We start from the raw sequence: 24133 nt of genomic DNA on the forward strand, positions 1-24133 counted from the left end.
ACTACACTATTAGCTAAATAAGAGCTCAAAGAATGGCAACCTTTGCAGTTTCACAGGAGTGAGAACACAAGCCCTGCTTATTTCTGGTAATCAACATTCTCTGCATGCTCAGAAATGAAGTGGAAAGAGCAGAGGGGAAATGGCGTAAAACTGCAGCTTCATTTCATCTTCATTTCTTCCCCGACACCTTGGTTTCAACTTAGGAAAACATATCCTGTGTTAATGGCACACAGATACCCCAGTGCCACTGGTCACAGTGCCCAGGCCCCACAGAGAGTCATAGAATGGTTTGAGTTGGAAGGGACCTTAAAGACCATCCAGTTCCAACCTGGAAACCAGCTTCCCAGAGAAGCATCTGGAGGTCTTGGTGGACAGCAAACCACCATAAGCCCTTGCAGCAAAGAAGGCCACCAGTTCTATCACCAGAGCATTGCCAGCAGGTCAAGAGAGGTAATCTTTCCTTTACTCAGTACTGGTGAGGGGTATTGGTGCTGAATACTGATTTTATGGAGCATTCTCCCTGCAGCAGGGCTCTTCTCCAAATGCCTTTACCATGGGCAAGCAAGCAGCTCAACAACTAAAACTGGGCTGAGAAAAACACCATGAGGTTTTCTGAGGGTAGAAAAGCCTCCCATGTAGCACCCACTGCCTTGGAGATTCTCTCTCCAATTTCCTACATCCAAGCTGTGCTTGAAGACATTTATTATTGGAAAGCACAAGTGCAAATCTCCCCAAATCAGGAAGTTTAGCGTTTGGATTTAGACGACTCATCAGCCACAGCAGGGACTGTGCTGGTAATTTTACTGTGCTTTAATAGATTCCTCCAAATAAATGAGGGCATGAAGAGAACTGCAGATCTACAGTCTCAGTTTTTGGGTTCCATCCTTTTTCCCAAAGAACTTCTTTATGGAAATACATTTGTCCTTTTATAAAGAGAATCTATGGAGAATTCAGCTATGGAGAATTCAGCTACATGAAAGCCTGCATTTCAGTCCTGGTCAGAGCTCTCACAGTGAACCTGGCAGAGGCTTATAAAGGACCATATTTGGTGTTCACAGAGAGTGTGGAAGGAGAATGTTTTTATCCTGTTGGGTCAGTGACTGAGGAAACAGCTCAACCCTTCACTAGGATGTGAGGAGGGAAGAGGTGAAGCTCTGTGAGACTCTGTATAAAAATTCTTGATGAAGTAAACTAAGAGTAAGAGCTGGCTGCAAACACCACATTACTTACATGTGAGGTATTTCCAACTGTAAGGACTTCCGCAACATCCCAGGCAGGGGTCCTTCATAAGCTACCAGTCCTTCTACTTGGCAGGGCCACCTTCCACTAGAGCAGGTAGCTCTAAGCCCCATCCAACCTGGCCTTGAACACTGCCAGGGGTGGGGCAGCCACAGCTTCCCTGTGCACCCTGTGCCAGCACCTCAGCACCCTCACAGGGAAGAGGTGAGTCCATTTTCTCTTTTGCAGGGCCACCTCCATGAACCCAAGTCACCTTCATTCCTCTGGCCTCCCCGAGGAAGGACTGACCATTTGGTGACTAGAGAGAGTCACTGTTCTTTCAACCATCTGTACTTCTCATTCCAAGAAATAACCTCATTTAAGAAAACCTAGGGCACAACACTGCACCCCTCCAGCAGGACGTTTACAATGACTTCAACAGGCCAATGCTTTGTGATGAGAAACTGAAGATGACTTTCCCTGTTAAAATAATCAGGAAATACCGCCTTTTGGACAGAAAGGTGTTGAGGTTGATTCAGATAAATCCAAATGCTACATGAAACCAATGTAGTCAGGAAATTATAATAATAAAACCTCCCCTTTAATTGTTTGGTGTTAACAAGTTGGTCCAGAATTTATCCGGTAGGGATCAAGCCACTTACCTATCATCCCTGTTTCGCAATAATCCTGAGTTCCTTCCTGGAATACAAGACAGTGTCTTTATAACTGGGGAGTGGAAAGGGATCTGAGGATGGAACAGCTATTTCCAGGGACAGCCTAATGCTCACTGAGCTGCAGAAGGAACAGGCAAACACTCCCATGGCATGTAGATGTGTAGTTAAAAATACTTAAAAGCAAAAATGATCCTGTGGAAATCTGTCCAACAAGCTGAGGAAAAGGCAAAAGGAAGCACTGATGCCTCAAGAATTACCACCAAGACAAAACACTGCAGATAATATACACCAAGCTGGTTTCCTGCGGTCAGCTACTGCAACATCTTTCTAAGAGCCCCCGATCAGCCCACTTTGAAGAGAAGTTGATGGTTTTCCTCAAAACGTTTATGTTAGCCTTTATGGAACATTGCCTTCTTCTCTAAAGAGGCAAAAATCTGAAACTTCATGTGCCACATCTTATTAAAAAGCATTTTTTCTTTAAACTACCTTAGAATTTAGAGTAGACTGTTGGAAATGAGCCTTCCTTGAGCAGCAGTGGCCAGCAGCGGAGGGCTGGTGTTACTGACCAAATTCACCTTCACCATTTCTAGGTAAGTTTCAATCTCACTCACTGAACACTGACCCAAGGGGGTGACACACATTTCATGGCATAAAGCTGGACCAGCAATTTTTTTCCCTAAGCAAAGCATGATTGATGCTTTGTATAAATCCCTGTGTGTTTAGAAATTTATGCTGGGTGACAGAGTGAGAGTTTGAGGGCTCATTTTCTCCAAAGCATGCTTGAAGTTACTGCAGTGTATGAATATTATCCAAGAACATCAGTTCCTTTAAAATAACCACCACCCTGTGTGCTCCCATGACATTTTTCTTGTAGGTCACTCTTCTTGTGCTCCTGCTGATGACTCCTTTCATATCAGTGAGGGGTGGTTGCTTTTCACAGGTTTACTGTTTCTCCCTCCACAGCATCTCTAGATGCTAGAAAAACTCTGGACCTTGCCAACCTCATGGAATCCCAGACTGGTTTGTGTTGGAAGGGACCTTAAAGCTCATCCAGCTCCAACCCCTGCCACAGGCAGGGACGCCTTCCACTAGAGCAGCTTGTTCCAAGCCGCATCCAACCTGGTCCTGAACACTGCCAGGGATGGGGCAGCCACAGCTTCTCTGGGCACCCTGTGCCAGCGCCTCAGCACCCTCACAGGGAAGAACTTCTGCCTAAGAGCTCATCTCAGTCTCCCCTCTGGCAGGTTAAAGCCATTCCCCTTGTCCTGTCCCTACAGGCCCTTGTCCAAAGCCCCTCTCCAAGTTTCCTGGAGCTCCTTTAGGCACTTGAGCTGCTCTAGGGTCTTCCCTTAAGAAGCCTTCTCTTCTCCAGGCTGAACCAGCCCTCACCATCAGTCTCCCTATTAATCACCCAAGGGATTTAAACAGGAGCTAACACAGTCATACTGCATCACCACCTGGTAAGAATGTGACACAAACAAGTCCTTCAACCTCCTAAATAGATGCATGTCATTGCACTCAAGTTTCAAGCCAGTTGATGGAAAGCTGCAGGTGAAGTTCACTGCTATTGGGTAGCACAACTGTGCCACCAGCTCAGCCAAAGCAGCCCCTTTTCCCAGCCCAAAGTAAAGGAATGACTTTCTCCTCTTAATTCTATTAAACCACAGTTCATCACAGTACTAAAACAGGAATTACCCTGCCAGGAGAATTCCTGTTAACACTGTTTGAGTTATCACATTCTATACTAAATACATGGGGGGAAAAAAACGCAACTCATACTCTAATGCCATAATCTTGGTTTTAACCTGTTGCTTTACCACTATTTTGCAAGATATAGTACTCGACAGCACATCCTCCTGAAGTTATCAGCATATGAATGATTGTATCCTTAGAATTTATCACTAGGAACGTCCAAAATCCTCCTCTGAGTTTTCATCCTGAGAGGAGCACAACACTGCTACCTGCTGTATAGCTGCCTCAAACGGTTAGATCAGGCTAACAACATGAACTTGCAGTGTTTACTGTGCAGTCTGAAGTACCATGTAGATACCATGGTACCTCCCTACCTTGGGAGCAAAGCCAGCTCCACAGGGATTCTGAATCCTCCTTCTCCCAAAGGTTACAGAATTTGGGAAGTGCTCCTTTTTTACAGTTCCTTTGCCACAGCCCATGATTTCTCAGTCTGTTTCCAGCAGCTTTACAGAACACAGACTGAAGTAATGAACAGGTACATGTGCCACATCAGCAGCAGCTGCCAAAGCTGCACTACGTTAAAAGCTGATGCAAACTGGAAGCCCTCCCTCCCCACAGGTCTGCTCCTCAGTTTAACAGCAGCCAATTTGCTGGGTCATTCAAGATCAGGTTCCTTGATGCCAACCATGGGCTGGCTTTTGTGTTTGCTGGGTTTTTAAATACACGATGGCCATAAGAATCTGAACCAGTGACATAAATCACCTATTTCTGGGGCTGTAAGGAAAATAGATACACTGGGGAAATTCAAAGTGTTAACTACAAACAAGACCACTGCAGTGAATATCAAACTGATGAACTGTGTTATCAACGCTTGTTTACCTGCTTGTGAGCGTGATCATAAGAGTTGATGTGGTTGTCAAACTCTTGATGCTTTTGGTACTGCTTGTCACAGAGTTCACAGTAGAAGTTTGCTCTGAGGTCTTCCAGTGCCTTGGCAATTGCCTTTTCTTTATCAACATAATCCTGCAAAATTCAGACACACAAACAAAGCTTCTGTTAAACTTCCTGGAAAACAAATGGGAAGATGATCTTCTCCTGAGGTACCAGCACATGTGGTGCTGATGGCAGTTTTGTGGCTGCAGGAGGAGAGCTGCTCGATTGTCAGAGATGAAAAGCGAGGTTCAAAGCCTCAAGCTCCCACACAAACAAACTGGCAGCTGCCTGCTCACAGAAGATGTGCAAAATACTCATCAAACCAAGCAAGATCGTTGCTTTTGGTACAAAATCTTTGAATTTCAAGGCTGATACCTCCTCCATTTTGAGTGCTAACAGATGTCTGCTTCATCTCAGCTTGTCTGCAGTTCAACAGGGAGGAACACAGGTCTGGGGCTGGCAAAGCACAGCACAGAAACCATGGAGATTAACTCACTCCAGTGTAGTTTTACAGTCAGAGAAATCCTCCCAGGAGCAATGCTGTCCATTAAGCTGAGCTCAAACACAGTGGTTGCACTGGGAGGAGGTACAGGAAGTTGACAGTTAGTAAAAGAGGGGAAGTCCACTTTAGAGGCTGCTGACAGTACTTTTTTTCCTTGTGTAATTCACCACTAGGTGCAAACCAAAGCTCCAAGCACAGGAGGTGTCTCAGTTGGCAGTGGTCACATCCTCCCCTCTTCAATTACAATCCCATCAGCAAAGTTTATATAACACCACCCAAACCCCAAGCCAGGGCAGGTTTATTTGATGCACACAAAAGCAAAGCTAGAAATGCTGCATTAAAGTGTGCTGTGCTACCAACAGCATAGCCCATATGGCCAGTTAGCACAGCTGGGATAGGGAGAAATTATAGAATTCAAAATAGCCTAGGATGTGAGAAAAATCACTGAAGAGTTTTAGAGATTCCACCTTCAACACAAACTTCTTATGAGGAGTTTCCTCACATGAGCAAGAGCCGGTAGCCAACATTTAAGAATGATCTACTATGAAAGCTCTTGTCCTTTTCAAGATCTTGTTCAAGGCAGTATGATTGATCCCCCATATTGCTACCTCAGCAAAGTGACATTCAAGTACTGCTGAACATGTTTTCTATCATGCAAAACTCAGGTAAAAAGTTTCAACAGGGGAAAAGATCTGAAAAATTCTAGTGCTAAAAAGCTGTTAACCTTCTAACTAAGAAAATCTATTCCAGGTTCCTGCCTCTATCTATGACCAGAGCCCCTTGTTGAGAAATAATCAACACAACTTCATAGAGGTTTGAGCCTGAGGTAGGTCCCTAGGAAGACAAGAAAGGGAAACAGAGCAGCGTGAGCTCCCCAGAACAATGACATGTAAAGTCCCTCCGAAATGCTGACCAAGCTTCTTGCGGCTCAACAATGCAAACATAGCCAGTTGAAAGCTCAGGATCCCTACAAAAGGAGGGAATTAAAGAGCATTTCTTGCTTGCTTCTTGGTTGTAGAGTTCTCTGAGTTTCCTTTGAGACTCACTGAATGGCTCATCAGGATGCGGCCACAGTTGGCAGTTGCATAATGGACTCCTGCAGAGCAGCGGAAAAATGAGGCTGGCAGAGATTTCCCACAGATGAAACCAGAAAGGCAAGAGCCTGAAGTTAAAGCCCACTGATGATAACACAGCAGAGCTAGGAGAGGCTGCCACCAAGCTCCTGAGGGGAAAGAAGCCTGGGCTGAATAGCAGCAGGGAGACAAAAGAGTCTTGGAGAGCAACACACCTTCAACTGTGTTTGAAAGACAAATGCAAAAGCCAGGGACTTCCCCACAAATCACACTGCAGACCCAAGCTAAAGCATCATGCTATGCAGCTCACACACCAACCAACCACTCTGAAACCAAGGAATGCTTCCCACTCGACAGCTGCTGTCTGACGGGAGCTGGGGGGATGCTGCAGGAGGGACGCAGGCTTTGGGCCACTTGCTGATGAGAAGGGTCCATGTCACAGCCAAACCTTCCCTCTGCAGCCTGCCCATGCCCTCAGCCAGCCCATGAGAACTCTAACATCAATGCCCTGGGTCAGTACCTTGTATTTCTGCCTCAGCTCCTCGGTGTCCTCCTTCTCCACCTCAAGCACTCGCCTCCGCTCGGTGGCATCTTCGGCGTAATCAAGCTTAAAAACAAATGAGAAGCTGTGACTTGTCCCAGGAGCACTCTGCAGAGCTGACACTGCCTGGGTGGGCAATTTCAACAAGATGAGGTTTGAAACAGGATCTTTGCCTGTGCTGCTTCACTTTTCCTGTCGTGTCATCCCACAGTGGAACCAGCATGGGAAGCGGTTCATCAACCTGTGGGGTGGATGCTCCTGGCAGCCCATGCACTGCCAGAAGTAGCCTCAGCTTTACAGAGGTGAATTCCAAAGCCCAGGAGTGCCAGATGCAGAACCTGGATACCCACAAGTAAACAGAGGATGTGTTTTAGAAGTGTTTGCTACTGTGTTGATTTAAGAGTGAGTTTTGTTTTATCGGTGATGCACAAATCCTCACTTTAGGTTTCTTCCCTATCCCTGACGGCCAGGCAAGGAAGCTGGGTGACATGGCAGGAGGTGGGTGACTTACCTCCATTTCCATTCGCCCCATGCCCATGACATCATACTTGACAACGATAGGGATGGGGTCTGTTCTCCCTGGAAGAGGAACACACAGAGAGGTGGGTCAGTGGCTGCTCTGTCATTGCAGTTCGCTTTAGACATTGGGTTTGGGTGGTTAGAGATCTTGCCTTGGAGTGCAGAGACCAGAAAGCTACAGTGAACCAAACACAAGCCATTCTCACAGCTTACAGCCAAACTGCTTCTTAGCTCCAAACCAGTTAAGAGTGAGATGCACCCCAAGTACTGATCAATGGTATTTTCTGAACATTAACTGCTCATATAAATTACTGGTGTGGTCAATGTTCAGCTGTGACAAGTCCTAGGGCAGGACTTGAGAAATCCACCTTCCCCTCAATGCTTCCATATCAGGCAGTGAGTACTCATCTGCTGATATGAGCAAAAAAGCTATTAAATACCTTTTCATGCTCTCCCACATTCATAACTGACCAGGACTTTCCCGTCCAGGATGTGGAAGCCTCTCTCCCTCCCTCCCACCAGCTCTATCCCGCTCCACGAGTCAGGGAAGCTGACTCAGAAGTGTGGCTCGGAAGCCAAACTTCCTCCAGCCCCAAGGCCCACCGGCCATGTAGGCCAGGCTCTGCTTGCCCTGCTCTGCAGAGCTGCTCCCATGCCCACTGCTCCCCTGTAAGCTGTGAAAAGGACGAGTTGCGAAGAAAATTGACTTTGAACTAATCAAACTATGCTGGAGATTTCTTTTTGGCTTTTTAAATAAAACATATCTTTAATCCACTCATAACCAGCCAAACAAAGCAAAATGGGGCAGACAAGCACTTTACTACCACAGCTTTTGGGGTTTGTTTTGGTTTCAATTCTTATTCTCTTTCTTTTTACATCACAACTGGCGCTGGGTTGTGATGTAAGCCCACAGAACAAGTACTTACCTTCTCCGGAGCATACCTTGAGTGAGAAAACAGAATGTTTACTGCCCTTATCATTGCATTGCTCTTGGTTTGGTGTAAACAACTGGTTTGTTATACACACATACACAGATATTATACCTTTGGGCTAAAAAGATTAACAGGTTTTAATTGTGCCAAAAATAGTCCTTAGAGCTACCTGCACAGCAGGTTCAAGTCTTTGAGACTGCTCTGAGAAGCCAGAGAGGCATCAAACATTAACTTCCCTCTTCTCCAATATATCTCTAGCTCCAGTATGGCTCTGGCTCCTCCAAAGAGTGAAGACCCCAGAGGGCACCTGCTCAGATTCGGGTCTTTCAAACTCTTCAAGTCCAGAGACTTGTGGTTTTCTATCAGAAACAAGTCAATTCAATCAATTGCTTTAAGCTTTTGTTGGTACAGCCAGGAATGTGACTGGCAGAGCCACCAGGGCCACAACCTGATCCAAGATGGGAGTCTGACTGGAGCTTTCGCTCAGCTCTTTGCCATGTTCTCGGATTGAGGAGGTTTCTCTTCTGCCCAATGGTATAATAAATCAAGCAGTGACTGCAATTTTTAGCAAAAGGACCAAATTAAAGACAGGTTATAAAAATGACTTCCTAAGTGCAGTATCACTTTCATAACGTCTCAGCCAGGGATTTACTGGGAAGTGGGAACCCAAATGGAAGGGCTGGCGCAAGCACCAGCAACACAGGTTTTTATCCAAGCTTTTGTCTTTTTGGTTTGGGTCTTTTTTTGGTTGTTTCTCCAGCAATTGAGATGTTTGGAAGCAGCCTCATTGCCCTGGTAAACCCCTGTACACAAGCAATGCATCAGTACTTTTGCCTTCTAAGGCAGTCAAAGTTTTCTTTTTGGGTTGTTTTGGTTTGATTTTACAAATCTCGTTGGAAATTGCAGTAGCAAGTGCTAGTGCCCATCATGGTGGTGGTGGGGGGAATCATGTTTGGACAGTATTAGAAATTTATGTTTAAACTGATTTTGGCAGTTCTAACACAAACAGAAACATCCCTTCTTAGCAATACCCTTTTAATGAACAAGGATCAGACAAGTGTGCATAAAGAAAGGAAAGGAAAGGAAAATGAAAGACCAAGCAGAAGGATGATGGCTACAACAGAGAAAGTAAGCCTAACATATTGGTGCACTGATGACAAAAGGAGTAATTCAGTCTGAAAATAAAAAATTACCACTGCTAAGTTTACCATCACCACAACAAGTCCAGGATCATAACGCTGTAAAAAAGAAACACCATTTGTTAGGCAGAAACCATCAGGGGCAGAAATAGGCCGTTTGCAGGTAGGATGGGTTAAAAAGATAATCAATAACAACACAAGGCTTCTTCCTCACCCTCCACCCCATCACCGTGCTTCGCCCTGTGGAACCAGGGAGCGATTTTGAGCCATGGTGACTTGATTCCAGAGCTGCAACCTGGAAGCTTTGGGTGTTGGAAGAGGCTGAGCTGCTGGTGACGGCTCGATTTCAGAGGCACATTTAAGCCGGCAGTTTAAAAAAGGAGACAAAACAGAATCTTAAGGCAATTACAAACACTTTGGGTCAAAAAGAGCTGCGTTTTCAGGCAGGAGGAGAATATTCAATGGGAAAAGCAATATTTTTTTTCAACTTAACCATCATTTTGTTATGAATGAACCACCTCAGAGCACGGAACATGGCTCCCAGCAGCAGCACTGGTCCCCACCACTGAAACCAACTCCCTCCATGTCCCAGGAAAGCCACTGCAGGAAGGGAACGGGCTCTGTGCTGCCCCACTGGCTGCCAGGGAGATGGACAACAACCAAAAGGGAAAAGAGGATTTTTCAAGTTAAGCTTTTTACGTGCTCAATTAAAGGACCCCCTCAAACAGATTTACTCCAGAGCTACTGCATGGGACAGGGGGGATCTTCACAGGCATGGAACCACGGGTCTCGGGCGCTGTGGGACTCCTAGCTTTAGGGTTCTGCTGACTTTCTCAGGTACGCCACCATGATCTGAAGGTAAGAAGAGCTTCCAAGGCAAGGCAAGAATTCCCGTATTTCACACCACTGTGCAGGGCTGCAAGTGCTGCCCCACAGACAATGAACCCCCCATGGTAAATCACACAGACCACATAAAGTTGTGTCCGTCACCCCATGCCCCAGACAACTTCTCTTAGAGAAAAGAAAAGCAGGTTACAACTCTTGTTCACAGACCCACGCAGGCGACAAACCCCAGAATGGAAAGGGCTGTTGTATAAAGACAGTTCTACACAAGGGGAAAAACCTCTGTGGAGAGGACAAAGCACAAACCTCCAATGGGATGGGAAAACCAACAGCTTACACAAGTCACAGCTTAGGAAACCCAGTCTCTTCAAGTAAATTCAGTTTAACTTAATTCAGACACAGAATGGGAGTTCAAAACTGAGCAGATACACTTGTGTTGCTTTCCTCTTCCCAAAGAGTTGGGGAAAACTTGTTCCCAGCTTGTGAAAAAGCACTCGTCCCCAAAATACGCCCCAACAGCCACCCCATTCCTAGAGCCCATTCCAGAGGGGAGCTGGGCAGGGACGAAGCTCCTCCAAATTCACTCCTTTCCACCTGCAAAAAGTGAAAGGATCTGAGCAAATCCTTTGCCAACAGTGCTATAAATTAATAGATAATTGGGAAAAGAGTTAATCCCAATGCTCCAGGGTGTCAGTCCCAGTCCCCAGGTTGTGCTGTACAGGAGCATTATCACTGTTCAGCTGCAGGATGCGTGCGCCTGCTCTGGACACAGAGATGCTGCTGCTGTGCTCTTCCAAAGGGAATGAAGCACCAGATGGATCTGCCATCTGAGCCCCTCCAGGAATGCTGGTGTTCTCAGCATGAGAGCAGAGGTTTTGTTTTAAACAGTTAAAGCAGAAAACAGTTTTCATGGCAATGTGCAGATTGAGGAGAGCTGCTCCCTCCCTCAATATTAGGTACAAGCTGCTTTTGAAGGGCTGGCTAATGACAAAGAACAGGATGCTCCAACTGAAAGAAGATGTACCCCCCAAAATGAGTTAATGTCATTCAATTAACTATATTTCTGTGTATCATTCAGGTACAGCATGTGAGCACCAGAGAGGGGAAAGAACACCCCAAGTCCTGCTACGTTGACATCTTCATAGAAATTCCTCTCGGGTACAAGCTTTGTGGGATATAATCCTTTAGGATGACTGACATGACACTCTTCACTGGAGGAGAACTGAGAGTCTTGGGACACAATCACACTGAGCTCTGAGGATTTTTACTTGCTATCTTTCTGCTACAACCAATAACAAAACCACAAGAGGAAACAGCCTCACGTTGTGCCAGGGGAGGTTTAGTGTTGTCAAGCATTGGAATAAGCTGCCCAGGGACATGGTGGAGTCACCGGTCCTGAAGGCGTTTAGAAGATGTGTAGATGTGCTTGGGAACATGGGTTAGTGGTGGACTTGGCAGTGCCAGGTTAATGGTTGGACTTCATGAACTTAAAGGTCTTTTCCAACCTTGTTGATTCTATGACAGCCATCACAATGAAAACTCAAACTCCTCATTCAGCACACCAAAAGGCAGGAGATGAGGAAATCACCGATTTTCACTGGTGACAAGCCCTGGCACGCTCTGTGGTGCTCCTTGCTGTCTAAACCCCACGCTACGTTTTGAGCTCATTCCGATTGCTGCAAGCAGCAAGCAAATAAGGGCAACCTTTTATCCTGGTCTCCTTTGGGAATGAGACTTGTGAGCTCATCCTGTTTATGTCAGGCTTCTGGAAGGGGTCACAAACAATCAAGAGATTCAAAGGAAGCCTGAAGTGTCTGTTGCCCACAGCAACAAACAAAGCCCCAGTGAGCAGAAACTCTTTTTCAAGTACACAAGAACTGCACTGGGGACTTCAGGCTTGCTAAGCGGGAGAGAAAAGACAACTGAATGACAAATTGCAAACACCCCAATCACATGGAAAACTCCAGAGAGGAGCTCAAAGCTTCTTGGACAGATAAGCCCAGGGTGAGAATATTAGTTCTCTGGGTAAGTGGAAAGAGCTGAAGAGTCCTGTCCGACCTAGGGCCCTGCTGCAAGGGTGGGGACAGGCTGGGCATGGCTGGGACTACTCACCTCTCACACACTCAGCCTTCAGTTTAACAAGGCTACTTTAACACCATGTGAACACACAGGGCAATAAAGCCCAGCACTAAGCAAGAAAAAGCCATCTCTGTCACAGAGAGAATAATGATTTCACTGGCTACATGCACTCAAATAACCCACAACATAACACCCACAATCAAAGGCAGGATCTCGCACACTCAAAAGCAAATCTTCCTCTATGTCTGTGGTCTTGACATGGTAATGAAGATTTGGGTGATGATAGCAGGCTTTCAAAGCCACATTACCCCAGCTTCTCAAAGCTAGCTTCACATGAAAATATTGGGCTTTAAACTATTGCAATGATTTATGTTGCAAACAAGTGTGGAAGTTAAGTCTACACCAGAACTCAGGTTCCCGCGAGGACATGTTAAGATACAAGATTACATTTTGTGATCTATGGCCTGGGTAAGGCTGCTAAATCATCTACATGTAATGAATAAAGGCATTGTTACACATTTTTATCTTTCTCTTCCATATTTTATTGTATTTATCACAAAGTTTCAAAGCCCAGAAAGCGCTGTGACATTCCTCACCTCCTTGTGGTGTTTCTCTCAGACGCTCATTGTTCATGTTCTCAAGGCCTGACAAACATCTACTCTGTCTGCTTTTGTGAGATCAGAGGGTTCAACAGATGAAAAAATATATTAATATATTAGTTACGAACCATTTGGTGAACTGGTGACAGAGCCAGGATTCCAGCCCTCTGCAATTCAAGCCCTGAGCTTATTGCTCTGAGCCACAGCTGCCAAGAGATCACATTTGTGCCTATCTCAGTTGTTGGAGTGCTCAAAGCTCCACTTACTGCTCCCCACACATGCAACAAACCCGGCATCCAGGAAACACAGCCCGGATAACCACAGCCCCTGACACAGCCTTGGAACAGGGACTCCTGCTGGGCTGGAGCTCCCACAGAGGCCGCCAGGGAAGGGCTGGTTCCTGCCTTCACCACAGGCTCTCTCTGCACGTCCTCCAGTGCTTACTTCAGACAGATCTGTCCTTTCCCTCTCCTCATCCTTTGTGTGTCAGGAAAACAAGAGCTTGTCTGAACAGATTTAGGGAAGAACGTGCCAAGTGAGAACCATGCTGTGGTGTAACCGAGGGGGGGCAGTGGTAACTCCATTTATCACCACAGCATTTGCAAGGCAGAGCAGAACCCACTTGTGTTTTTTTAACTGAAAGCCACACAATAAAAACTACAGTTAGAGGAAGTGAATTCAAGCATTTTCTATCAAATTTGATAGACCTTACCTGCTATACCTTGCTTGATCATTTCTGTGCTTATGAAAGGATAAAATAACCCCAACGTTCTGTTCCACACACCTGTAACTGCTGCTCTGTGTCACCAGTACCACTTACATCATAACCCTGCCGCACACCTTGGTCAATAGGAACAACAGCCTTAGTCCCCTACACGCAGCTGAGGAGCAACTTTACACATGAAGTTCCAAGGCTCAGTTCCAGTTCTACACTAAACCATGTTATTATCTAAACTACTTGGTTCAACAACGTAAATACTTAAGAGTAGCTATGACGTGACAAAACCATGTCATCTGTTACCACAGTAAAATACTACATTCTGATTCACCTCTCAGGGCTACCACAAAAGACCAGGATAATCCCAGCCTTGGGAATACTGTGGGAACATGAATTAAATCAATGCTTTTAAACCCATCAGATTAATCATACACTACACACAGTCTGTGGTATAGGGAAACCGAACACAACTGCTTTCTGGGTGGGGTTGGAGCAATGTTTCGAGCTTCAAGGTTTTAGTCAAGCACATTTCCTTAAGAGAGGATGTTAAAGAGGCAAATCTAGAAAAGAGTGGGTTTAACCACATCTTTTGCTGGGTTTCTTTTCTCAGTAGACCACAGAATCCTAGATTCCCACTTTGAGGTGTTCACCCCTACAACCACCCTCTTCTCATTTGGTAGAGTACAACCATCACTCAGTTTCCACTGAGAAGCAGTTCCCCAAGCCATGCTTTCCAGATTATAAGAGATCCCTGTCAACTGGCCACCCCCTCTCCTGCTCTTTCATGCTCACTGGCTGGGAGCAAGCTGAAGCATCAGCTCCAAATATAACACACGTTGTTTGTGGGAAAAAACATGAATACCATCAGGAGAAGAGATGAGCAGAAGAAGGACTCAGCTGAATTCATGGTGGGCTGCTCTGACCCACTATTCTAGCCCTTGCATGGTCGGACAACAGCACTATCCCTGTCTGATCCTCTGCTCAGTACACAGCAAAAGCAAAGCAGAAGATGCCCATGTGTTAAGAGTACAGCTATGTCATTACAGACACAGATTATGGGCTTCCTGCTCCAACTGGCTCAGCTCTTCCACCAGCTTGATGGCCCAAACAGGAGTTACAACACAAGGCAGCTTCCAAATGACTCTGCTTCTGTGCTTCTGCAAAGAAGGAGCCAGCCTGCAGTGAATCTCTGTACCACAACAGCAGATTTTTACCACCAGCAATTAGCAAGTGTGAACTTGAGGCTATTCCAGCTCCAGAGAAACAGTTCAGCACTCTCACCACTGGTTTACACCCACAGTGGGCAGTTAACATGAAGGAAGCCACAACAGTGCAGTCCTGCAGTGTCAAGTTCTTCTTGAACAACATAATGGCCTTACTAGAAGAAATAAGCATTTCTGACCAGCAAGGATAATGTAAAGTAACTCTGAGATTCACCAAAACTGAAGAGGGAGCCCCAGTTCAGACAAACATCTAGAATGAAAAGCTACTGCACAGAACAAGCACACTGAACTCATCAACTTCCTCTGATATTAAAGCCAACTGCATGGAACAAAGATGACTGCAGTATCAATTCCATACGTGTAACCCAAAATCTAGGTTTCTGAGGGTTTTTGCAAGGGCCTCCTGAAGGAGGTCAGATCCCATATCCAAAGACTACCTGAAGTGGTTCTACTTCATGTAGAAGCTGCATGTCTAAACCAGAAGCTCTTGAACATCTTAGGCTCAACCACAGAACAAAGTAAGTTAACAACTATGACACTCCTCATCTGCTCTTCTTACAGCTCTTTAGAAAAATCTCCTTGTCTTTCCTGAGCAAGAAGAGGGTGTGGAAGAGGGGAAGAACCTTTCTGCTTTGCTCTTCCATTCTAGGAGCACATCAAGTGACTTGAACTCTTCAAACTCCTAGAATAAGATTAAAATTGGATGCAAACGTTTCCTTCCTGGCAGTTTGTGTTTAGATTTTGGGATGATCCAAGAGTTATTTAAAAAGGTCACCGGATAATGAATTAAAAATTCCCAACATGATCATCGTCAATGCCACAAGCTCTAGCTGCTCATAACTAACTTGATAGCTTTATGTGGAGCAGAACTCCACATCCTCTGCCAGAGAGGACAGGCTTGTCTGTCTGTTGGATGGGTTAAACTAGACAGGTTATTTTGACTCCTGCACATCTACTGTGGTGCAGGAGGTGCAGAAAAACCCTCACAGCCCATACCCACGATTTGCCTGGAGCTTCCAGGCAGTTCAAATCACCAGAGTGTCAATAATACAGAAGAGATATGGTACAAAAATGCACAGTGGGAAGATCTAAATCTGGACAAGTACCAAATGCAAATGCCTGACTAAGCCCATGGGCAGCCCTAGCTCTCATCCCCATGACACAGTGATGCCACCCCAAGCTCCAGACTGCGCAGTAATGGGCTGTTTGCTTTGTCACATTGTGCCTGCCACACCACACGGCCCCGTGGGGCTGTGCTTTTGAGTCCATCTGGGGCTGGGAGAAGGCTTGAGTTTCTTTCAAACTCTCTGTGTTTCCATGTTGGTGATGTACAGTGCAATACGGGGCACCCAAAAGAGAAAAGAGACCAAGTTACACATCCAGTGAATGCCATGCCAAAGCAGAAGCCCAAGAGATGACAGCTACAACCACATCCTGAGCTTTGGCACCAGCATGGGACACAAGAAGACTGCAAGAGTGCCATGCATTCACCAGAGAATTTCACATGAAACCGTGTTAGAGGGAGCAGGAAGCATTAACCACCAAGGCAGTCCTGTCTGAGGAGTTAGAGTGCCCTAGTCCAAGGGATTAATCAGCATTCCCAGAGTCCAGAGGACTTGTTACCTCGTGACAGGCCTCCAGAGCACAGAAATACTTATCTCTAATGGGCTCACTGTAGGGGCATTAAGTCCAATTATGAGCTCCCAGGTCTTCAGACTAAGGGTATGGGAACACAAGTAAGCTACTCTGAGGAACTCAGGGTGCTCTTGAGTTTCAACCACTGTAAGGTGTTTCTACAGAAACCACCTGGGCAGATCCTTGTGCCAGTGTTAAGTGCTGAGCACCTTACTCACAGCAGCACAGGCTCTATACACTGGCAGCTCTGAAGGAGCAACTGACAGTAAGCACTACCATCAGTTTTTCCTCAACACAACATGGTTGCATGCTTCCATCCTGGCTAGGACTGCTGCAGAGCAGGAGCCACTGGCCAGGGGAATGGCTGGAGCCACCCACAGGAGGTGTGGGCAGCACTGGCTCAAATTAATTCCTGGGATTTGTGCCATGGGAAGACTTGAGGCTCAAGACAGGAGAACTCGGTGCAATGGGTCAACCAGCACTACAGCGCCACTAAATCCCCAACAGAAATAAGTCAAACCATGAAAGCTTCTGGAAAAGAAGTTAGGAATGAGCCTCTCCCATCCAGGAAAGCTCTGCCACCACCTTCAGTCTTCTGTGGGCCCTTTCACTCACCTTCCAATGGCTTCTGACACCGTGGTGAAACATGCAGAGAGGCCACTGTAACTAGATTGTATTCTTAATTCTTTTAATATCAAAGCATCCAGCCAGCAGATCATCATTACAGTTTTAGAAGCTGCACCACTACCTGTTAGTGAGCAGGCAGTTAATCCAGCTCCCCCCCAAAAGGCCAAACATGGTGATTCTCACACGTACATGACACACACATATCATGTCTAACCTGTGCCAGTAAGTGAGGCAGCAGCTTCCACTTGCACACTGCTAAATATGAGACTCAACAGCGCACTTGTTTGGATATATTAATAATGGAAAGGGGAAAAAAAAAATCTAACATAGGAACAAAAAGCAGAAATCATTTTGTTAAAGACTGGAGCTGGTATTGAACGTTTCAGGCACAAGCTACTGACTTACCCTGCAGCGACTTCCCCAATCCCTGGCCCAGCTTCCAGCCATGTTTCTGGAGTAAGCGGTGTCCAATATTATCCTGACAGACAGAACAGAGAAAACAAACCAAAAATATTCCAATAATAAATTCTTCCCTTCCCACTGACATTTAAACATGTGATGAGCAAGAGATTTTTCTACATATATATGCATGCAAAAAAAATGCTACTGAAAAGGCGCTAAATGCCCAAGAAAAGGGAAAGACAAATGTCAAAAACTGCTGGCTAGAATTGTTCTGGGGGCTAGGATTGGGAGGGTCACTTTCTGATGGTGTGCTGGGCAACTTTTGTGCATCATGTTTAACATAAAGGGAAAAATCAACTGAAATAAAAAAGCAATGTGGGAGGAAATCAAGTGTATCAATAAAAATTGACAGGAAAAGGCAGAAAATCCAGCTATTTATACAATCAGCTCCATCACCTAGACAGCACCACTTAAAGATTTATGTTTTTGTAAAGAAAATCTACAATGTGTTTAGTCATTTTGTTTGTGTGTCAGGCTTTGAGAATACTGAGTAAGTTGTAAGTGCAAGACTGCCCCACCACTAGAAACCAAAACACAATCAGAGCAAAATCCAGGCTAGACTTGATTGGGGTTTTATATATGTATATATATATATATAAACTAGCATGCAGCCAATATTAAACTGAAAAAACAGTGAGGTTAGTAAAACAAAAAAAAAACAAAATCCATCAAATAAAATGAGCTCAAGCACAGACTGGGTGATGCATTTCACATGTAAACTAACAAAAATACTAAGATGTTAGAATGAAACAGGCCTAGCAATAAGTTAACAGCAAGGAACCATTAGTGCATGTAGGGGAAACAATAAGCATAATGTCTCATCTTCTGGAAAAAAAAAAAAAAAAAAAAGGGAGAGGGAAAAAAAAAAAAAAGAAAAAGGCTATTTTGGACTGAATAGAAAGTCCTCACGCAGCAATTCAGTGTCAGCTTTGGAACAGGGGCTGAGCAGGGCTCCGAGGGGAACTGATGTGGGATTGGGCAACATTTCCTCCCTCAAAGAAGGGCCACAAGTGCTACCAGCATGCTTGTCACCATCCACAGCTGATGTCCCTCAGCCATCAGTTTAGTAGCAGTGACCAACTGCCAGCTCCAAAAGAAGGACTCTGGGCTGGGACTGTGTCCAACTTCTCATGATAAGAATCAGATATGGATTTGTTGGTACTTAAGCGTCCAAAGGAACCACAACTCAAGATATCCCTGAAATATCCTGAGTTCTAGCAGGCTGCGAGTCCATCGAATTGACTGGGACATGGGATCTTAAATCAAAATGAATTAATAGATTAGATGTTGCATGTTGCTTTAACTAAATAACCAAGTTGTCCACAGCAATGGAACAGCAGTGGAGTTTGCACTCCCTCCACATGGAAGAAATCTGGTCCATCACATTGACAGACACAATCTTCCCAAAGATATTGGCTGTATGGATATGTTTTGCCTCAGAAAAATTGGATCAAGTATAAGTTTCATTTTGTTTAATGCTATGCCAGAAAAGTAAGACACTGTGTCTCGCTGTTTGTCAAGCATACATCTCTCCCACACTACCAGTCCTCCCCCAGGACAGAGTTAGGGCTACATGGAAAGAAAAATTAAAAGAGAAGTAAGGAAATGTCTGGGTCTAAAAGCTTAAATCAGTATATTCAAAAAAGGGAAAATGAGCAAATATGGATTCTAACCACAAACATCATGGAGCATTTTGGAAGCAGAGGAAAACTTACCTGGGAGCACATGCGCTGCAGACTGTCCCCACCAGCCACAGAGGCTGCAGGGTCAGGCAATGGGGCTGAGGCTGAAAGGGTTGTGGGCGACACTGATTGTGCTACCATTAGTCAGCTCGCCTGGCACAGGGTTATTGGCTCTGGTTTGGAAAGCTGGTGCTGACAAAAATGGCTGCGCTTTCCCCACGGAAAACCAAAAACTAGGCCAAGGAAGACTTGCAATCTTTTGCTAAGTGGAGATGAGACATTGTGCTGACTGTGTTGTGTTATGAATGCACTAAAATAAAGACAGATGAAGCAGTATGCTATTTCCAAAAGCAGTGCAAGTGGAGTGAAAGCATTTCCATACGAACCTGGCTTTAAAAACTGGGCTGTCAAAAGAACAGTTAAATGTAACACAAAGTAAGAAACTGTCCAATCACTAATGGTAGGTTTTTTTTCTTTTGCTTTGTTTTCAATTCACTGCTTGCAAGTAATGTATTTATTAAAGAAGAGTGAAAAGCATAAAAGAAACTCAACAAGTCAAGACCAGCTGGGAGATTCAAGAGCGGCATGTTGTGACTGACACAGTGACGGGGAAAACAAATGTTAAAGGGGAAAAAAAAAGGAAAATTTAGAAGGGTTATACACATTAGCACCACTTTTACAAACCCACTCAAGAGGATGGCCACAAGTTGCATGACAGGAATTGGAACTGCACTTGATGATCCTGGCTCAGTTCCCAGGAAGGGTTTTTTTCCCCCGCCTCCCCAGTCAATTCCATTTGTTTGTCTAAGCAGTGACTTTTCCTAAATTCAGTAAACTTCCTAATTTGAAATAGGACTGGACTGAAATGGAGCATCTTCTGGTTCACTAAATAACAAGAACAGCCCCAGGAGTTTAATGTTAACATCTGAGTTGAGACCTAGTCATTACCCCGCTCATTTCTAGTGGTGTTCAACCTTCTTCCTCCACTCCAAATGCCTAGCACAGACCTTGCAGCCAGGCAGAGCCTCAGAACTGCTCTGCAGTGTAAATGCTGCCCTAAAAAATAAGTGATGGAAGGCCAGGCTTGCTGGGCTCCCACATGAGAGCCACTCCACAAGCCATGGGGCAGCAAGTATTGCTTTAGTAAGTGAACTTTCTGTAAAAGTGTGGCCTCTTTCACATAGGAAATGTCTTTTTTTGCACCAAATTTCCCATCCATGTCAAGAATGGTCACTGTTTTGGACTAAACTATCCCCACTTCACACCAATTTGCTTATGGGCAGAGTTGTAGCTATCTACAAAGATGCCAACAGCCACACAAGGAAATCCTTTGCTTCCCAGACTGGTACCAGGCTCCTCACTTCCTTACACTGTTGTTTTGGAGCTCCTGGGGCTACAGCCATCATCAGACTTACTGAGGCAGCCAAAACAAGTCCCCCAGTAGGTGGAGTGAGCAGGTGAGCTCCTATTTACCATCCGAAGTACTCATCCTGGCCTTGAACACTGCCAGGGATGGGGCAGCCACAGCTTCTCTGGGCACCCTGTGCCACCACCTCAGCACCCTCACAGGGAAGAGCTTCTGCCTAAGAGCTCATCTCAGTCTCCCCTTTGGCAGGTTAAAGCCATTCCCCTTGGGCTGTCCCTATAGGCCCCAGTCCAAAGCCCCTCTCCAGGTTTCCTGGAGCCCCTTTAGGCACTGGAACTGCTCTAAGCTCTCCCCTTCAGAAGCCTTCTCTTCTCCAGGCTGAACTGGCCCAGTGCTCTGAAAAAAAAAAAAAAAAATCTGCCTACAATGGAAAGACGTGTGCAAGAACTGGAAGGTTCTGATGATGTTGTAGAGTGGGATAGAACCCACAGTCAATGGACTAAGCTGTGTTACAGCTAAACCAAAACACCAGTTTTGCCTGATCCAGGTTTTCCGTGGGATTCCCTTGTCACTCACATGTTGTGTTCACACTGTTCATCTCAACACTGCAGGGCCATGCATCTCTTGAGTGGATTGTAAGCTGTGCTGACTGTGTATTGAGGAATCTATAAGCAAGGATCAGATGCTACTGGGTGAACCCATGCAAACAAGAGGTTGAAAAGATTCCCAAAACAAAACCTATAGCTCACTACAGATGACACAATGAAGACTAGAGAGAAAAGCCAAATAGTAATGCTACACCATTCAGCTTCAAGAAGCACAGTATTTATAGCGCTGTCCACATATGGCTACTGCTAAATGTCAAATCAGCAGCCTCATCAAATGACACTTTGGAACTAGTGGAGTCCACAGATCTGTACAGATATACAGTGCAACAAACCCAGCTTCAACTCGTACAGTCATCTACAACAGCCTGTGAGCATCAAAGTACTACGTCCTGAAACCTGGGGCAGCTCAAGCTCCTCCCTGTGTAACTGAGCAGGATGGGGGGGGGGGGGAAGTTGTTTGTTAGTTATGACAAAAACAAACTAACAAGCTCCAGAGTAAGTGGGTGATTCGCAATCTGGCCTCCAACCTGCACTGGTGACAGCTTGGGCGGCCCCCTGCCACTGCACACTGCCTGCATGGGGATGGGCTGCTCTAAGGGAGAGCTGCTCTCTCCTGCTCGAGCTGTACTGCTGGGACAGAAAACCAGGCACTCACAGCAACAAGGTTCAATAACAAGTATAAATCAGGAATTAACATGAAGAAAATCTGGTTTCCCTTAAAGCTGCAATAGTTTGTGACTTCCCACTCAGGCTCAGTGCACTTCAAATACTTTAAAACAGATGCATGCAGCTTCTTGAATTTGAAAAGGGTTCAGTGCTCTGATGTGCCAAGGCCACTAGTGGCTCCGCTGATGTGAAAAGCCAGTGGGAGCGCAGCATCTTCAAACCAGAACAAAAAATGGTTATTGGGAGTGGGGGGAATATCAGTATTTGCAGCTGTGAAGAGCCCATTGATAGGAAATATGTTCTTCAATTTAGTATTGGCAAATAGCTGGCTTCTGGTCTGGGCTATGCACACCCACTACCTCCTGTCAGCTCTGTTTTCCGTGTACTTTGGTTCTATCGCATGTTTCAGTCCAGCCATCTTTGGCCTAAACAAGCTGTCCAAAGCAGGATTTCCACAGGAACACCACCACTAGAACACTAACTGAGGACATGTTTCAACATTGTAATGATCTGTAGACTCCCAAACCTATTTTTCCAGCCACCTTTGAGTTGCATGCTGTAGCAGTACAGTCAGCACCTCTCAATAGATAATGCTGCAGAGATGGACCTCACTTCAGTGGTGATTGTCAAGTGTAGGCTCCGAGTGACACCCTCTGCCCCCGGGATTTCCAGATGCAAGCTACCTTTAGTCTTGAAAGCATTTCCATGTGACTAAGATGTGAGAAGCTGCAAGAAGCACATTTAGAATATGCTTAATCCACTCTCAGCCTGCAGGATAACCAAACTTTAAACTTTTAACTGGGAAGCACTTTCATCTGCCATTGTTATAAACACCCTCCCTCGCACAAAGACATTTGTCATCCAAACTATTTCCATAATGTGAAGCACAGGCTCTTACTCATTCCTCCGAGTAGATTCCTTTTTAAAGGTCAGCTGAATTGCTAACAGAGAACTGGGTAAGGATTATAAAACAATTTGGTAATATTGCAAATATTTAGATGTGTGGTATTTGCAAATTACAGACTTGCCCTTACTCCTTCCCTCTCTTTGCAGCTCAAGCATGTCACCCACTTGGGGGGGGGAGCAAACAGCAAAAAATACAAGGCAGAAAAAGCAGCACAAACACTGTTTTCCTGGTGCAAAAACTTGCAGAAGGGGTGCACCCCTGAGCTCTGACATGAAACCCCTTATGCTAATGTGTGCCATTTGTCCATTCTAAAAGCATGTCGGTCATGAACAGCGTGGAAGCAAAATTGTTTTCACAGTGTTAGGAAACGTGACAAAGTAACTTGTGCTTCCAGCTACAGAATCAAAAATCTATTTAGTGAAGACCATATGAAGATTAAACTTCGAAGTGACCAGGTTGTGTCTGCCTGCAGTTTGACACTGGGCTGTTCATGAGACCAAAAACCTCCTTGTGCAGCAGTCACAGCTTTTCAGCTGCGGGAATAGCACACAAAGCCAGCACAAGTGTGCTCCAACATGGAGCACAGCTGCTGTGACAAGGCAGAACATACATTTACTCAGTTCTGCAGCTCTTTCCGAGAGCTTCATGTCCTGAAAAACTTCACACAAAAGAAGAGTAGAAAAAAAATGGATTTACAGTAAGACCAATTTAAGGTTTTAACTCTTTCTCCTGGCAAGCTTGTCCTCCCCACCCAAACTGCTCTCACATGGAACCCTTAGGCTGAACTATACATATTAAATCTACCAAAAACTTGTAAAGATTAATAATGTCCTGACAGTTGAATGGTGAGATATATATTAATAAAATATTAAAGCCTTCACTGAATTTAATTCTTGAGCTGCAGTTCAACATTAATCAAGCTGCAACCAATGCCACACCTGCGGATTCTGTGTGGGTAATGTTTTACATACAGTCGTGGGCATCTCGCTCTTCAAATCACCAGAGAGATGGAACCTGGGACGTCTTCTACGCCTCTGGGAAAACACTGTTAGAAATCATTCAGTCTGGACATTTCTGAATGACTTTGAAATGCTCATTCCAGGGAGTGGGCTCCAAACTAGCGTTTCCCATTATCTTTACACAAGGAAACAAGCTTGCCATTTTAATGAAAATCCCCATATCACAAGGTTAAGATTGAAGTATTCAGGAGAACACTGAATACAAATTCCCATCTCTGCAGCATTATCTCATGCGTCATCAATTACTGCCATGCCTAGATCTAGCATCATGCCAGCACATTTAGACAGTAGGTACTATATGCAGTGTTCACTGGACCAGAAGAACAGAAATAAGAAGGGGGGGAAAGGAAACCCTAGAGAAGAAATTAAAAAGGCAGACCGTGCAATACAAACCAGATCATGGCTGCTTAGCTAATATGGGCCAACTGCTGCGGAAGAAAAACGTCGAACACCCCAAGTTGTGTAAGTTTTTTTTT

The 24133-nt window shown here is 45.2% G+C and overlaps 1 protein-coding gene across 7 annotated transcripts in view; it reads right to left on the minus strand.

The window, feature by feature from the left end:
- Window positions 1–24133, minus strand: part of GPATCH8 (G-patch domain containing 8) — a 51047-nt gene that overhangs the window by 11126 nt on the left and 15788 nt on the right. The window contains exons 3-8 of one of the 7 annotated variants that reach the window (XM_061477526.1): window positions 19478–19495; window positions 17353–17425; window positions 9278–9322; window positions 7145–7212; window positions 6613–6699; window positions 4464–4607 (exon numbers count right to left, since the gene is read on the minus strand). In XM_061477526.1, the coding sequence (XP_061333510.1) occupies window positions 4464–4607; window positions 6613–6699; window positions 7145–7171 (258 nt within the window). In that variant the 5' untranslated portion in view covers window positions 7172–7212; window positions 9278–9322; window positions 17353–17425; window positions 19478–19495. Of the gene's footprint in view, window positions 1–4463; window positions 4608–6612; window positions 6700–7144; window positions 9323–17352; window positions 17426–19477; window positions 19496–24050; window positions 24086–24133 lie in introns of all 7 variants that reach the window. The other 6 variants (XM_061477522.1, XM_061477520.1, XM_061477521.1 and 3 more) reach the window with 6 other exon arrangements.

This window comes from Pezoporus flaviventris, unplaced genomic scaffold (genome assembly GCF_033815535.1).
Source record: "Pezoporus flaviventris isolate CSIRO_AGI_PZ_B2104156 unplaced genomic scaffold, CSIRO_AGI_Pfla_v1 ptg000107l, whole genome shotgun sequence".
Taxonomy (NCBI): domain Eukaryota; kingdom Metazoa; phylum Chordata; class Aves; order Psittaciformes; family Psittacidae; genus Pezoporus; species Pezoporus flaviventris.